General features: G+C 39.9%; 1 protein-coding gene across 1 annotated transcript; it reads right to left on the minus strand.

The window, feature by feature from the left end:
* Nucleotides 1–408: 408 nt before the first annotated feature.
* On the minus strand, nt 409–15461 carry LOC148871692 (uncharacterized). Its single transcript, XM_088972301.1, has 6 exons — nt 14938–15461; nt 2297–2369; nt 1923–2016; nt 1536–1649; nt 1398–1452; nt 409–1222 (listed from the first exon to the last, which is right to left on the minus strand). The coding sequence occupies exons 1-6, from the start codon at nt 14968–14970 to the stop codon at nt 755–757; spliced, it is 837 nt and encodes a 278-aa protein (XP_088828427.1). The 5' UTR covers nt 14971–15461; the 3' UTR covers nt 409–754.
* Nucleotides 15462–16974: the final 1513 nt, after the last annotated feature.

Here is a 16974-nt window from a genome sequence, read left to right on the forward strand (position 1 = left end):
CCCTCTTGGGCAAGGCCATTAGTCCCAACACCCTTCCCTTTCCCTTCCCCTTAAACAGGCTTTTTGCTGAGCCCCATTTGGTATCCTTCCTCAACCTCGGCCTACCCCATATATGTCTAATGCCTAATTCCAAAGTGTCATTTAACTATCTCATCATGCAATGCCATTTGGACAACTGTCCCCACCTCCCCAACCTCCAAGCCTTCTGAGGATACCATTTGCTATTGCACTCGCAAATATAAATTATTTGCTTCACATCCCCATCAGTGAAATGAAATGTAACTCCTAAAAGAGTCATCCAACAGAAATTAATGACACGCAACTTCTGGATACCATCTAAAAAATATTTGCATGACACAGCAGGAGTTTATAATCAGAATATATGGAAAAATTACCTCAACACTAGAATTTTAATGCTATAGCTTCATGAGTATTCTCTCTTGATATCTATTAAAGATCAGAGTACACTGAGGATTGCCAATGCTCAGAGAAATGTGTATGAAATTGTTCTTGTTAGTGGGAGATATAAACATATATTACAGATACTAGAAAGGTCAAAAACCCCTTTCAGCATTTCTAGAGGTGAAGCATATTTCATCTTCAATGTTGAGAAATTACATGTGTGTGTGTTCATTTCTCTTGGTTTCCCTAAACTGCCTAACAATGTCCCAAGAGAGGACATATTACCATCTATCCTATATGTAAGGGCAAGGAGTTACTTCTAACCTCTATGAGATGGATTACTAATTGTCAGCTATCCTTCTTCATCATAATCTTCTTCATCCTCATCTAGCCTTCTGTTAAGCTGGGCAAGCTGAACAGGATCAATTGCCATTTTGTCCATTTCAGACAGTGACCAGCCAGGATATTCTTCGTGTTTTATCTCAGGAGGCTCCACTGACATGGCAGGGGCTGCTGCTGCCATGGCAGAGGAATCACCATTCTCATCCAAGTCCAAATTTAGGTCAAAGTTTCGGACTACTGCATTGGTACTACTACCAACTATCATGCCTTCTTTTGATTCCTTAGCCTCATTTCCATTATCCAGCCTTTCAGTGTTAAGATGGTGCCTATCATTGTGTTGAGGAGAGATATCTGGATCATCTTCACACTTATCATATTGGGCACTCTCCCTCTCTATCACACGGCTACTTCGCCCACGGCCTCTTCCTCTGCCTCTCCCCCTCCCTCTTCCACTGGTGCTGCTGTGGCCCATCTCATGCTGCAAAATATAAACTTCCTCTATCATTCAGAGTCAATACGTGCACAATAGAGTAAGCTTCCACTATTTGTAGGATACAAAAGATTTGAATTATTATGTGTTTTATTGGAATTAATGAACTTAAAAACAAATGCATATCTGGCTTATAAAGAAAAATTACATCAGGATGGCTTACCATTCTAGTCCTCTTTAATTCATCATCACTGTCACCATCATCATCTACAGCTTTCCTGGAAAAAAGTACAAACTACTTATTTACTAATTCTTCCCATATGCCTTCATACAGACAACAGAAAACAACTCTTATCCTAACCTTCTCTTAACAGCTCTGTCCTCACCAACAGCATCAGACCCACCTAAATCTGGAACTTTGCCAACAATTTCCCCCAGGAAATCAAACACACTAAAGCTCTGTACACACTGCTTTCTGTAATTTGTGGTAGAAAATTATCATCAGACTGTGCTGATAAAAATAAATAAATAAATAAATAACACGTATCAAAGATCAAGAATTAATCCCAAATCCATATTTGCTTTTATTTGTGGGTTTGACTAGGCCATGGCATAAACACAGGAACTTTCAGGAAAAAAGAAGAGACCAACTTCTACTGGAAAGGGAAATCAAATATGAAGGCCAGTGTTTCCATTTTAAGCTTTCATAAAGAAAATTCAAAAGTAAATGCTAGAAACAATCACTTACAAATGTAAAGCACTCATGGTCTTGGCTCCTCTTTGAAGAGTTATGTCATATGTCCGATCACAAAGATCTTGCAGAAACAGTTCCAATGCTTTAGCTGCAATTTATCCAAGCGGAATTTTTCAGACTTCATCAAAAATAATAAAATGGAATCAAACATGTGATAAGATATGATAAGATATGAGATTATAAGAAAGAACAAAAAAGAAATAAAGAAAAAGGGTATAAAAAGCAAGTAATATAATTATTCCTGAAATGCTGGAATCTCATAAATATCCAATAAAGGAATGACTTTATTTTATTCATTTTTTGCTATTCTTACTGCTCAAGTGTTCAGTACTAGCACATTTATCAAAAATAAAGTGTTCAGTACTCACAAACTAGAACAGGCACAGCCATTGCAATCTTTCCAACATCTTCATCTGCTTGCATTATCTTTTTGATCCGAGACTGTCAAAAGGAACCTTTTAATCAGATAACATGACTAAATTTTAGGATATCCAACATCTACACTGCGCATCAATGAAATTTGTTCCCCTTCTTATTGGAAGTGAAGACAGAAATGAATGAATCTATAACATAAAATGCATAGAATAACTAAAATGAACAATAATCTGTGCTTCTGAAGCACCAAACGAAAGAAACATCATATACATAATGCACATTAACTCAGAAATAATCTACAGAAAATAAGGTAAAGTGAACCAAATAGAAAGAAGCAAAGGATATACTCGTATACATTTCAAGTGTGGTTCCAGTGTCAACTAAATGAGATTAATCTATGATAAAATATCAAATACATAAATAGATGGCATTCACTGGTAGTGTCCTCTATGCAAGAGTGGATGGTGAAATGATAAACCCTCTGAACCCACTAATGCAGGAGCTGAAGAATCAAATTTGGAATTTTCTGAAATTTTCTGTATTTCTGTATATTTGGACAGTATGGGTATTTTCGTCATTTTAACTAGTCCTGTGTGGACCTGGGCTATAACATCTTGTTCCTCTAGTTTAGTAGGGCTTGTCTTTCAATTTTCAGTTTATTTGCATTAGTAGATAGAAAGTTATTGTGTTTCTTGATGGACAAGACAAGGAGTGGCATTTTTGTAATTACGGTGAACAGTATCCCGAGCCACACAAATCACTCTATAAATGGATGTATTCTCTTCCTTTTGAAGCTAATGAATGAATAAAGATTTCTTAGAGCAAGTTTGCTGTATGGAGTGATTCCTGAAAACCCTAGAGTAATTCTAGGACCCCCTTCGAGTGATTCCTTGGGATTTCTCTCTCTTCTCTTATTTTTTTTTTGATAAATAACATCAATTCCATTAAAATAATGAATAGATACAAGAAGATCCCCTTAGAGGTGCGAGGAGCAGCCTCTCCAAACAGCAAATACACAAACTACAACAGAGAAAACGTGAATGTTGAAATTAAAACAATAGTTACAATCGTGCCCAGAACAATGTTTCCCTACTTGTTTTAACAAGACATTTCTTGTCAGCCATTTGAATTTCTTTAACTCATTTTTGTAGCTCCAAGTGACATCCTCCGGATTATTTAACCAGTCCACCACTGTCATAGAGTCTCCTTCAATCAGAAGCTGCTCCACACCCACTTCTTTTGCAAGAAGTATTCCTTGTATTGCAACTAGCAGTTCTGCCCGGATAGAGTTCCCAACTCCTGAAGGGCCAGAGTAGATTAAGACAACCTCTCCAGCCTCATTCCTCAGTACACCTCCCATCCCAGAGGGACCCGGGTTACCCTGGCTACTCCCATCAAAATTCAGCTTCAAAGAACCAAGAGGAGGGGGGACCAAGCTAGTCACTGCCCTTCCCTTGTAGGAGGAACAGCTTGCTACCAACTTCCAATCCTTCCAACAATCAGCAAAAGTAAAATGGTTAAATAATTCTAGAGTCTTTAACCAATGTAAAGACCTGGACAAAATGCAGTCCTTTAAGGTTTGACTGCTTCTTCCTTTCTCTTGGAAGATTTTGGCATTCCTTTCTTCCCATACCGTCCATAACAATGCCGCTCGTGAGCATCTCCACATTTTCCTTCCTCTTTTAAGAGGCCAAGAGAAGAAAGAAGGGTTAAAGATTGTGCTTACTTCTGCTGGCATATCCCAACTAGACCCAAACAAAGATAGAAGCCAAGCCCAGAGCTCTAAAGTGACACAAGATAAAAATAGATGATTACAATCCTCACCATGAGATCTGCAAAGAATGCACTAGTTTGGTGAAATACAAAGGACGGGTCTTCTCTTTCGTAGGTTGTCCATCGTGTTTACTTTACCATGCCACACTTTCCAACACAAAGCCATAACCTTGGGGGGGACCAGCCTACACCAGACTTCTTTGAAAGGGAAACTCTGATGAGAGGGAGATTGGCAGAGGAACTTGAAAAAGGAACCACAAGAAAAAGACCCTTTGGGGTGAATGGCCCAAATCCTTTTATCAGGTTTTGAGGGATCCAACCAAACCTTATCAAGGAGACATAGAAGAGTAGACAAACACTCAATTTCCCCATCCCTTAATCTTCTACGGAAACCAAAATCCCAAGACAAAGTTGGTAAGGATAAATTCGACAGAAGGAATTTTGAGATCATCTCATTTTTATACAAGGAAACAGAGTACAATGAAGGAAAAAGGTCTTTCAGAGGGAGATCTCCAACCCAAATGTCCTCCCAAAACCGAATAGAATTACCTGAACAAGCATCATACCTAACACAACTAAGGAACTACGGAAGAACTTTGTGAATTGCTTTACAAGGTGTGGTTAGGTTAGCCCTCCTTGATGCACCAGCATCCCAACCACTCTCTGAACATCCATGAATACTCTTCACTACTTCGTGCCAAAGTCTATCCCGCTCCAAAGACCACTTCCCTAACAAAGCCAAGTTCTTTTTAAGCACATTCCCGAGCCCTAATCCTCTCTCCTCTTTGCTTCTACCCACAACCCCCCACTTAATTAAATGGTCTTTTTTACCTTCTCCCGGTTCCCATAGAAAATCTCTCATCAATTTTTCCAACTTCTTCGCTTCCCTAGGCGGTATCCTAAAGACAGAGAGATAATAGGTAGGTAGATTCATGAGGGTAGCATTTATCAAAGTGATCCCCCCACCCAAAGAGATAATTTTTCTTCCAAACAACTAGTCTCTTTTCTAACTTCTCCAAGACTAGGGTCTAGAACCTACTCTCCCTAGGGTTTGCTCCCAACGGAAGCCCTAAGTAAGACAAAGGCCAGGAGGAAATGGAGCAGTCAAGACAGCCTGCAATCGCCTCAACCTCCTCAAAAACTAAATTTACTCTGGCTATGTAGCTTTTTCCTAGATTGATTTTCAAAGTAGAGACTCCTTTAAAAATTGTAATCAATTCTTTCAATTTTCCACTTCACCGAAACCTCCCTCACAGAAGGTAAGTCATCTGCAAACTGAAGGTGAGTGACTGGAATTCGGTTTGTGCCTACTCTCCAAGCCCTTATCACATTTTCCCTATAAGCCCTAGTGATAATTCGACTAAACACATCAGCTACCAAGGTAAGGAGGAAGGGTGAAAGTGGATCCCCTTGTCTGATTCCCCTACTAGCTGGAAAAAAAAAATCCCTCACTACCCCGTTTACTAGGATGGAATAGTGACAAGAGCTAACACAACTAGTCATCCAACTACACCATCTTTCCCCAAACCCACACTTCCTCAAAACCTCTAGTAGGAACTACCAATCCACCAAATCATAGGCTTTCTCCAGATCGAACTTACAAACAAAGCCTCTTTGCTCGGACCTCTTCATCTCTTCCACACATTCATTGGCAATCAAAATCTGATCAATTATTTGATGCCCTTGGATGAAAGCCCCTTGAGCCTGACTAATAATGGAGGGGAGGATTTCTTTAATCATTAAAGACAAGACCTTGGCCAGGATTTTATAAATACTAGTCACCAAACTAATTGGCCTAAAATCTTTAGGATGGAGAGCATCAACTTTCTTTGGAACTAGGGCCAAGAATGTTGAATTAATGCCTCAACTGACTATATGCTTCTCTGCGAACTCATTAAAAACCTCACAAAGATCATCTTTTATCACCTCCCAACAATCCTGGTAAAAAGCCATTGTAAAACCATCTGATCCTGGAGCTTTGGACCTGTCCATCAAAAACACCACCTTCCTATCTCTTCTTCCTCAAAGTTTCTTTCCAACCACCTAACCTGATCTTCCTCCAACTTTGACCAATCAATCCCTTCGATTTCCCTCCTCTTTTCTAAGGGTCTTCTGTAAATCGATTTGAAATGTTCCACAAACTTCCTAGCAATATCACCTTGGTTAGTGAATTCCTCCCCCCTACCTCTAACGTAGACATAAATTTTTTTCTCCTCCTCCCATTTGCTACATCATGAAAAAACTTAGTATTCCCACCACCTTCCTTAATCCATCTATGCCTCAATTTCTGCCTCCAGCTTATTTCTTCCCTCAGTAGGACCTCTTCTAGGTCCTTCTTCAATTGTCCCCTCAGAAATCTCTCCCCCTCCTCCATTCTAGATTGATCCTCTCTTTCATCCAACTCTTCTATCCTAGAGATTAGATTCACTTTTTGCTCCTCAAGTCTTCCAAAATGTTCCTTATTCCAAACTTTTATTTTGGCTCTTATCCTCTGTAGTTTCTTGTGAAATCTTACCCCTTTCCATTTTGTCCCCCTCAATTCTTCATTCCACCAAAATTTTACTTTATTCACAAAATCCGGGTGGGTTAGCCACATGTTTTCAAACCTAAAGGGTCTAGGTCCACTGATAAAATCTTCCACACCTATTCTTATGGGACAATGATCCGAGGTCACCCTGGGCAAAGCTCTAGATACCAAATTTCCCCAATAGTTCTCCCGGTCAACATTAAAGATAAATCTATCCAACTTCGACCACAAGGGCACTTCTTGTAAGTTAGACCAAGTAAATCGAGCTTGCACTAGTGGGACCTCCTTTAACTCACAATCAGCAATAAAGCTATTAAACTTTCTCATGCTAGTTGTGATGGTTTGTTGGGAGTTATTAGTTTCTTCAGAAAATCTTATCACATTAAAATCCCCTCCCAAACACCATGGACCTTCCCATAAACCTTGAATTGCATACAGTTTCTCCAACATGTCATTCCTTTCTCTATAATTATTGGGACCGTAGACATTAGTTAACACCCAAGTGAAGTCATCCTCTACATTTTTACATTTGATGGAAACTAAGAATCTCCCTATTAACTCCTCCACTACCTCTACTACATCATCTTTCCAAAGTGTGACAATCCCCCCTGAGGCTCCCCAAGATGGGGCTGAAATCCATCCTACTCCACACACTCCTCACCCATCTTGTATCCAGCTTTGCCAACTTTGTTTCTTGCAACATAACAATGCCAGGCCTTTCCCTTTTAAGTAAGTCCTTAATCACCCTCCTTTACATTGCACTCCCTAAACCCTTAACATTCCAGCTAACTATCCTCATAGGCACAAACCAATAGAACACCCTCAACCTTAAACCACAACTCCTTACTTCAATCCCTTTCTCCTATCTCCTCTATCACTAAACTCTAAGTTCCCTTCTATGTCACAAATTAATCTTTCCACCTCTAACCTTTTCTTCTTTTCTTTTTCTCTTTTTTTTTCCTCCCTCCTCTTATTGAATGTTTCCACCTGTTCACTTCTTTCAGCCTGATCCCCCTCACCAAAAACCTCCACTAATGAGGTCTGAAGTTCTCTAACAGGGCCATCCCCTTCCTTTCCCCTACCCATGACCACTTCATCGAACCCATCCATATATTCTTCATTTTGTTTGAGTAACTCAAACTCTATGCAAATCAGTCTCCAAGCTTCATCTAATTCTTTACTCTTTTCTTCAAGATTGCCTTCCCCAACTCTCCCTTCTTCCACCTCTAAGCATACTTTTGTCGCACATTCTGGATGGGATGCTGGTACATCTGTTTCAGGCATATCACACTGGTTAGTATCTACAAATAAACTAACAATCATACCTGATTGGTTAGGGAGAGCATTCGAGAAGCTAGGACTGGACTGTTTGCCAAAGACGACCGAGTCTGGTATCATTTCCTTACAAGGGAACTTTCGTAAAGTGTTCATGGTAAAGTTAACAGCAACATCTAACTTACTCCCTTGAAGACCCGACTCCAGTACTCCCCTTTCTGGTTCATCCTTATCCAAGTTCAATAGAGAGGGTTGAGCTTTTCCATTTAAATCCCGAGAGCCCCAAGAGATTACATTGACTTCCTCAGCTTGAGATAGAAGGAGTTGTCCAGCATTTGCAGCGCCTCTTGCACTTCTTTCTTCCTTGGAATAGTCTGCAACAGTCCCCTCTACTTCTAAGAATAGAACCTCTGCATTCAAGCTTCTTGTTTCTATCAACTTTTGTCTTGTGCACGGATCGAGACTACCCAGACTCGAGGCTCCATCTGACTCAAAGTCCTCATTACTACTGCTTTCTTCTCTAGGCCAAACACCAGATTCTAGCCTTTCTAACACAGACCGCTTGATGCTTCTTGGATTCTGCCTCTCAGACGACAACCGATTCAGGTTCTTCGCTGGGATCCACTGCAGGGAGCAACTTGAGTGTTGACTCTGCCCTCCCTTTCGAGAACGAGTAGAAGAACTCGAGAATGAAGATGATAGATGGTTAACATCGCCTATCAGAGGTTCCCTCCCACTGTTCACGTGCTGCATTATGTGATCATGTGACCTCCATGTCACATGTGGACTTAAGTAACCATGTGACCTCCCTGTGGTCACGTTTGGACTTAAGTGACCATGTGACCTCCCTGTGGTCACGTGTGGACTTAAGTGATCATGTGACCTTGGCTTCTTAGAAATGGGCTCAAAACTGGGCCCAACTGAATAATATTTTCTCCCTTGATCCAGGAGAAATAAGAGGGTACACAAGCTCAGCATTCTTATCCGACCCCACCTAAATATTATGCCCACCATTTCGACCCACCCCCAGTTCACCCAGTTTCTTTGTTGGCCCAAAAGTCAGCTTCTTAAAACTTGCCTCTTCTTTATCCCCCTCCCCAACTTTAAAACTTTTGTGGCATTGTTCCCAACCACCTGTGAAAAAGACCTGCTACATGTCAGAGGGGTTACTTGTGTTTTAAGCCTCCAACTTTCCAAAAAACCCTTGTTTTTATGACTCCCCAAAAGTTGTTGGCCCATTTCAGTGTAAGACCCTGATTTTTTTGAGACGTCCAATATGCTTCCTCCACGTGCAACTGCTTCCTCCACCTGTTCTCCTCCCTCCATTCTTGCTTCCTTCCACAAGCTTGCTTCAATGGAAGAAGCCAACCAGACTGACACGAAAACTCCCTCCACTCTAATCTCCAACTTTCTTGGTATATCTTCAGGCCTCACTCCATTGAGAAAAATAGCTGCAGAGTGGAGGTCCCCCCAGTAAGCACCACCCAATCTCCCTTCACACGAAAACTCTCTATCTTTTCTCTTCCTCTACCTTTCTCCTCTCTCTCTCTTGGTGTATCTCCAGGCCTCACTCCATTGAGAAGAATAGCCGCAGAGTGGAGGTCCCCCTAGTAAGCACCACCCAATCTCCCTTCACACGAAAACTCTCTCTTTTCTCTTCCTCTACCCTTTTTCCTCTCTCTCTCTCTCTCTTCCTCTCTCTCTGTCTTGTGATAGTTTGTTCCAGTCCTACTACATCACCCACTAACCCCATAAATGTAGCTAGGCGAGTATTTGTGTTAGATCTTGTGAAAGGAAACCAATTATGTAGCTAGCCTATTCATAGTTTGCATTGCATCTTGACTAGAAAGGAAAAAGAAGGGGGAAGAAATTATCTGAAGACAAACAATACCAAAGGAGATGCCCTTGGATAGAAAAGGATCATCGAAAAGCAAAATATGTCTAAACCTTCTCTGGGTAACATGGGCAACTCCTACATATCGCATTCATTCATCAACTGGATAAATCTTGTGGGATAACTACTTCTAACAGACTAAAGGGCATACTTAATGGAAGTAGGTAGACAGCAGGACCATTTTCGACATACAATGATGATGTATATTTGAAAAATCTGTATTTTCGGTCTAATTCTAAACCTGTCAAAGCTAAGAACCCATTGACTCAGCCAAGACTCTTTTTTGAGCCACCCTATGCCTTGCCTAGGCATTTTTATATTAGGGATTTACAAATTTTAAGTGTATAAGCTTCTTCTTCAACAATTTTCATTAACTTCTATAAAGAAAATAGAGAATCATCTCTATCTATGTCAAATCAGGGGTTCTTCCCCTTCATTTGTTTTCTCCTTCTGGGACAACCCCCATCTATTGTAGCCCAAACATAGTCACACTCTCTTGTACATCTTTGCTGAATTTAACATAACAAGGCCTTTGTCCCTTAGTTTGTTTGCTTTGTTCTCTATTGTTTGTTTTATCACACACAAACACAAATGTTTACTTGCAATAATAGAGTAAGGTGTCCACCCTCTAGGTTTTATTTTTCATAGACTATGTTTAATCATATTTAACATGTTCCCTTTCGATCACTTTTAACATTTGCTAGTTGAAACAAATTGCTGATTAAAAAGCTAGAGGAAACATTTTTTTTTTTGATAAATGCTAGAGAAACAATTTTTGGTAGATTTTTTTTTTTCATCTTGAAGATGATTCTCTTTTTTATTGATAAAGTTGATGCTCATAATCAGCTTGCTGTTGGACCAATGGGTCTCCTTGGTTTTGATTGTATTAGCCACATTGAGGCTAGCAAAATTGGTGGGTCTCTATTTTTTCGAATCCCTTTGCATGCACACCTGGTGTAGCACTACTTCTCTATCCAGTGAAGACGCCTTTGGCAGTTTCTTAACTGTCAATCCAAGAGCTCTGGGTTGGTCTTATTAGCTTCTACTTATGTTCTTATAGATGCAAAAATAGGCATTTATTTTAGTTGCCTGGTCTGTTTGACATGGAGGTTAATAAAAGCAAATGCATCTTCTGAGGTTAACCAAGGAAGTGGAGAACTAATTCTACAGTTTGATGTTGATGGGCAAGGGGATAGAACTAAACTTGAGTCTTGAGGAAATGAGGAGCAGTTGAGCAAGGTCCACATACAAGCTTTCATAGTAAGAGGGAGAAATCAGGCAGCCATAAGAGAATAGTAGGGATAAAGTAGACAGTGCATGCAATGAGTAGAAACGATCTCTCTCTGTCCTGTGATTCGCAGGCTAATGCCAAGTGAGTCAAAGAAGGTCAGCCCTTTGGCTCAAACCAGAGGTTGGGCTCAATCCTTTTCAACTTTTAAGGGTGAGCCATGTGATTACTGTTTACAACTTGCATTCAACTGATAAAAAGTTAGGGCATATGGCTAGTAGGCTTTAAATTTCTCAGATAAAGTGTGCAAGCCATCAATCTGGAACTTGGATGTAGCAGTCACAGTGCAAATAAGCTTGTGAACAGATCAAGAGATAGAAAAATATATTCTGGTTAATGAGGTTGATGCTAATTCGCTTCCTCTTCCATATCAACCACTCATCCATGGCAGTAAAGGTAATGGATTATGGCATGAAAAAAGCCACACTAGGCACATATCAAAAGATGACAAGGAGCTTGTAATGATGAGGTGGTTCATTTGGGGGAGAGATGTCAGTGACTAATCGGAGCCTGTGATACCCAGATACCAGTAAATGCATAGCATACTGGAATATGGCAGGAAAGGTAATAGATTATGGCATGAATGAAGTCACACTAGGTGCATATCAGAAGATGACAAGTAGTTTGTAATGAGGTGGTTCTTTCAAAGCCTGTTATACCCAGATACCTGTTATGCATAAGACACTGGTGTAGGACACTCACCTGATACAACAAGACAACATATACTGCATGGACACTTCTAGGTTACACTTTATAACATTAACAATTTTAAAAATGTAAGACTGCACGCCTTAATAAACCATGCCTAAAAGATCTTTATATGTAAAAAATTAATTTAACAAGATACAAGCATTGAGGATACTTAGCTTCAAAACTAGATATGCGAGCAATGATATAGTGGATACCCCAAGCTATATCCACAGAAATCATATCCCCATTTCCCATCACTTAAGAAGTGAAACACCATGAGAAGCCCAAAACCCCAAGAAAATAAGATCAACAGGAGAATCAACAATAAAAGATGCCTTATTCAAGTCCTATTGACCGGGTGAATTGGTTTATGCACATATCAAAGCCCTCATTCGAGGTCTTGGGTTGATGGCTTTATCACTTCAGGATCAGATGGTAGTAGAAGGTAATTCACAGGTTATGATTAGATGGTTTGAATATGAAAGTAAGAGTCCTTTGGCTTTTCAACATATGGTCAGAGGCAAAACCCTTGGCTTAGTGAACAACTCATTCAGATGGACTACAATATCACCCAACACTTCGGCAGATAGTTTGGTACTTTGGTTAGCTCAAGGAGAGGCGATAAGATCTTATTTTATTAGTCAGCACCCTTCCCAGTAGTTTTCTTGTATCGTTTTAATAGAGGTTCTATGTCGTTCTGCCTTCCATGGATAGAGTTGATTTTTTACCTTGTGTTTGTCATGATCAGTGCAGTTTCTCTTACCAAAAGAGGGAAAATAAAGCAAGACAAAATTGAACAAAGCATTTCTTTTCCCTTTCTTCCATTTTTGGGAGAAGGGAACACGTAAAGAAAACATCAATGCAGCAGATAGAACTCTCGTTTTTACCAATAAGTGGCAATATCTCAAATAAGAAATTTGCTAACCAGAGAATTCTTTTGTCCACTTAAAGAAATGATTAAACTGCTTTTTCTCCATTTAGTCAACTTGAACAATTGAGCATCATCTAGGTTGTTGAACCATGATAATGTAACATAGCAACCAAGAAAACAATATCACTGTGCTATGAACAACAGCACAAATTTGGGTCAAAGACCCCAAGAGAGGTTCAACCTTGTAGCCATTAACCAACTGCCTACCAACTGTTTTCATAATTTAGGTTATATAGAGTTTTATGTGCTCTACATAACCAAACTGTGCATGCAACAAAATAAAATCTTAGGACAGAGTTCTTAAGTAGCCAAGTCCCTTCCCTCATTGAACTCAACCCTCAACCAAAGAAATAAAGAAAAAGTTTGCACCTCCATTATCATTAAATCATCCAGCAAAGCTTGTAACTCAGCCAACTAAAAAAGCATTTGGAAATATTTTATTTCTTCCAGATTTATATTCACTTATTCTTCTAAATAAGTTTACTTTAATTTTTTTTTCAACATTGGCACCTTACTTTGCCTAGGTGCAAGGGCACATGGCACCTCAAGCCCTAGAAACTCCTTGTGCTTTATTTATGCTTCCCAATTTTAAAATACTGCACCAAAGGTGAAGGAGATAAATTTAATTTTGACGAACCAAATTGTTGTAAGACAATGACAAGGAGACAAAACATTTGGGATACCATTACTGTCACATATCGGTATTTTTTACAAGAAAATCATTGTATAATTACAATTGGAGGAGTGTTCAAGATTTTCCAAGTTTTTCCCAAGCAAAATTTAGCTTTCTAAGAACCAAAAAATCCCAAAACATTGATGTCTGATTATCCAAAAATAAAATGAATAGATAGAAACTATAATAGGAATTGGGAAAGGAAGGAAACAGAAAAGTTTTACTACAGGATAGAATATGACAGACAGACATTTTAACCATGTTTGTGGTATTTGTAAAGTCATAATGCACTGCTGGAATAATTGATAGTATTGAGATCTCTGTGCAAGTGGGCATGTAACTTATTGTGAAACGCAGGCATGTACCTTGGAACAACTTGTCCATAATTGCCCTCCATTTTCTTAAATAAAATCTTATAGACTACATCGATACCAATGCATATCAAGTTTCAAGGTTGAACAGCTTGCTCTACCAGTTTTTACAGACAGTATAAAACTCTTTCTGGCACACAGGATCTTTTGCCTAAGATGCCTAGTCAAGTCAAAACCAATAATTAAAACACCTTTCAGGGCAAATGATCTAATAATTCCATGCATGGATTACATACAGAACAGAAAAAGAAAAAAGAAAAGAGAGAGGGAGAGAGATTCTCAACAGTAAAAAGTATCTTAGGTAAGCATAGAATGAGCCAAGCCAGGACTTGCCCCAACCAGATTTAAGAATAACGAATCCTGCCATTATATTCCATTTTGCCTTGTAATTGCCTTGAAAACTTTCTCCTTTCTTATTTGCCCTTCAACTAGGAAAAACGACGAAACTGTTTCAAAAGGAATTCTAACTTAATAAGCAGATCCTACATGCAAGAGGCCATCAAATAGACTTTCAAGATCACTTGCACTGAAGCAGTACTTACCCATTACAACTTTGACCGAGTGACCCACTAACAAGTTAACAACTCAATCCACTATAAATTCAACCCACTAAAAGCCCCAAAAAGTTCTAATAACAATCGTAATAATGTTAGATGTTCCAACTCCCTCTGAAATAACTCCAACATTTTGGGTTAAACTAAAAAGGTTTATCCACCTAATCAAAGGACTAAACGAAGATTCCAACAAAATAAGGCTAAATATCTCAGAAAATCATGTCGGTAGTTGAACAACCGAGCAGAGGAACTCAATCAGGGAAAAGAGAAGGGGAATGAGGAAAACATAATATCAAAACTTAACTGCAATATCTCAAATGAAAAATCAGGAACCAAACCAGTCAAAATTATTTGAATGACAAAAACCTTCTCTCTCATCCCTCAAAATGGGAAAAGACAATGAAAAAGCAGAAACCCCAATCACAACGTCGAAAGAGAAACTACCCAGAAAACTTAACAGGAAAAAAAATCAGAAACCCACACCCAAAGCCCAAAAAGCAAAATAGCACATCACCAGAACCAATCCACCCATCAATATGCCACCAAATCACCTCAAAGAACAACCTAGAAAGCCAATATCAAAGCAGACGAAGCAAATCAAATCATTAACTACCAACAACCCAATGACAGAGGAAGGAACATCCAGATAAGAACTTACAGCAGGGAAGCGGGTATCTAACTTCTTCCTCATGGCGTCAGAATCTGCCCATCGAAAGCTCCAAAGAAACCCCAAAACAGAGAAGCGATTCCAATTCCAATCAACCCACTGTTCTCCCTTATAACACAGAAAACCAACTTCAGATCCTATGATGTTTACAGAAAATCGGAAATCTATCTATCGTTCCGTCCAACTCCCGCAGGAAAAGAAAATCGAAAATACAAACGGAAAGAAAAGAAAACAGTAATTTTGCTTCGTCGTCTCAAGCCGAGAATTTCGGAGTCCAAAAGCAACAAGACCTCCTTTTTCCCCTCTGTATTAACTTCTTTCAGTCCTCCAATTTAGCGGAGATTCTCGTTCTCCCCATTTTATCTAACCATGGTTAGTGCGTCAGTTAATTTTTCTTACTTTTACCGATCTGATAATCATCCTAGTCGGCGATTTTCTCGAGGCCTGATTATCTGTTAACTGATCTTCTTATAAAAATAGCTCTGAGTCCAAAACTGTGTTTGTACGGCTGCAGCAAAATGATACTTTGCGGATTGCGGTGCATTTTTATTTGAATTGAGATCTCTTCTCACAGCCCCATCCCACCGTCTATTAGGAACATCTCTCCATGAATAACTATACAAAGAAGTATGGGAGACATTCTTGACATGCGGTTGAGACGCAATGTGAGGTTGGTGTGAGGAGTACTCCGGAATGAGTAGATCCATATTCGTGTTATTTTATGCAAGGTTCAAAATATTGGTATTGGGTATCATGTCAAACAACTAGAATACAATATAGATTCATTTTGAAATGTAAACATATGGGTAAAAATATGAATACACTAAGAAAATACATACAAATTTCATAAATAAATTAATAGCATAAAACATAAAATTAAAATATCGACAAATAGTACATAAATAAATACATAGTTGATGTGGTGTGATCTGACTACTCCCTGTTGGAGGATGATCTGGCTTCTAATCAAGCAGCGAGCTAGGTGAATCTGCAATACAATGAATCAGAGAACCCGGGGTGGCTAACCCGGCGAGGTCACTCTAATGCTTAAGTCAGTAAACTGTGATGCGAGTTAAAAAGCTTTGAGAGCTAGAGAGCTAGAGATTAGAAAAATCACGCGTACCTTGTGTCATTGGGGTTGGTGCCTTTATATAGTTGAACCTTCGTGGGTTTTGCGGATCAGTTTTGAGATCTTTGTCCTGATGGGACCTGTTTCCACTTTAATTGGGGGGTAACGCTATCCATTAATAAAGATTATTAATTTCGCCCGATCCAGGCGGGGAGAAGATTAGGCCTACTATTACGCGGCGTGATCCCATGGGGTTCGAAGTCTACTAGAGAAACTTACGGGATTGTTACATGGTGGTCCAGGTCAATAGCCCCGAGCTGATACTTGCCGAGGTGCCTTGATGCTGAGGTGACTCTACGCTGAGGTGACCCTGTGCTGAGGTGATTGAATACCCGAGCTCAATTGTTGCGAACTAGGCTTGTCGGGCTGAGCTGTCATCTCTTAGTCAGGCTGTGCCCACATGTCCCCTTCTTGCTAGGTCGCGCCAAATCACTCTTCATCAAATTGCCCCCACTCCTCGTACCAGGGGTCCCAACCCAGTGCGAGGAGTTCATGGACGATCTAGGTGGATTTGACATGAGGTCTGACAATCTGAAGAGTGAACTGCTAGTCGGGCCTGTTCAACCGTTTAGCTCAACCATGAAATGACCCAAATCACGTCCTGGGTACGTGTGGACGTCACACTATTTATAGACTCCGCGGACGTCAAAGAGCGCGCTCAACCGATTTCGCCCTTGGGTGTCGTGCAACCGGTTTTCATGAGAGCCATTGGATCGAGTAGGTCTCAGTCATTGATCGCCATGTGGTGAGCTATAAATATGGGGCCAAGGGACCCCTCTTCTTCGCCCAAAATCATGTGATTGAGCTCTCCCGAGGTCGCATCGGAGTCCTTCAACTCACCACTTCTTCCCTTGTGTTTCGAGGTCGTTTTCATCATTTCTTGTGAGTTCATCTTTTCT

The sequence above is a fragment of the Nelumbo lutea genome, chromosome 2 (assembly GCF_056320005.1).
Source record: "Nelumbo lutea isolate HS-2025 chromosome 2, American lotus-T2T, whole genome shotgun sequence".
Lineage (NCBI taxonomy): Eukaryota > Viridiplantae > Streptophyta > Magnoliopsida > Proteales > Nelumbonaceae > Nelumbo > Nelumbo lutea.

What these genes read in the sequence shown, in the direction of transcription:
- LOC148871692 (XM_088972301.1), bottom strand. Translation starts at nt 14,970, where the DNA reads ATGAGGAAGAAGTTAGATACCCGCTTCCCTGCT. An exon ending in ACCATGAGTGCTTTACATTT is followed by an intron (nt 1,650 to 1,922) that starts GTAAGTGATTGT and finishes CACAAATTACAG; the next exon opens with AAAGCAGTGTGTACAGAGCT. An exon ending in GACAGAGCTGTTAAGAGAAG is followed by an intron (nt 1,453 to 1,535) that starts GTTAGGATAAGA and finishes ACTTTTTTCCAG; the next exon opens with GAAAGCTGTAGATGATGATG.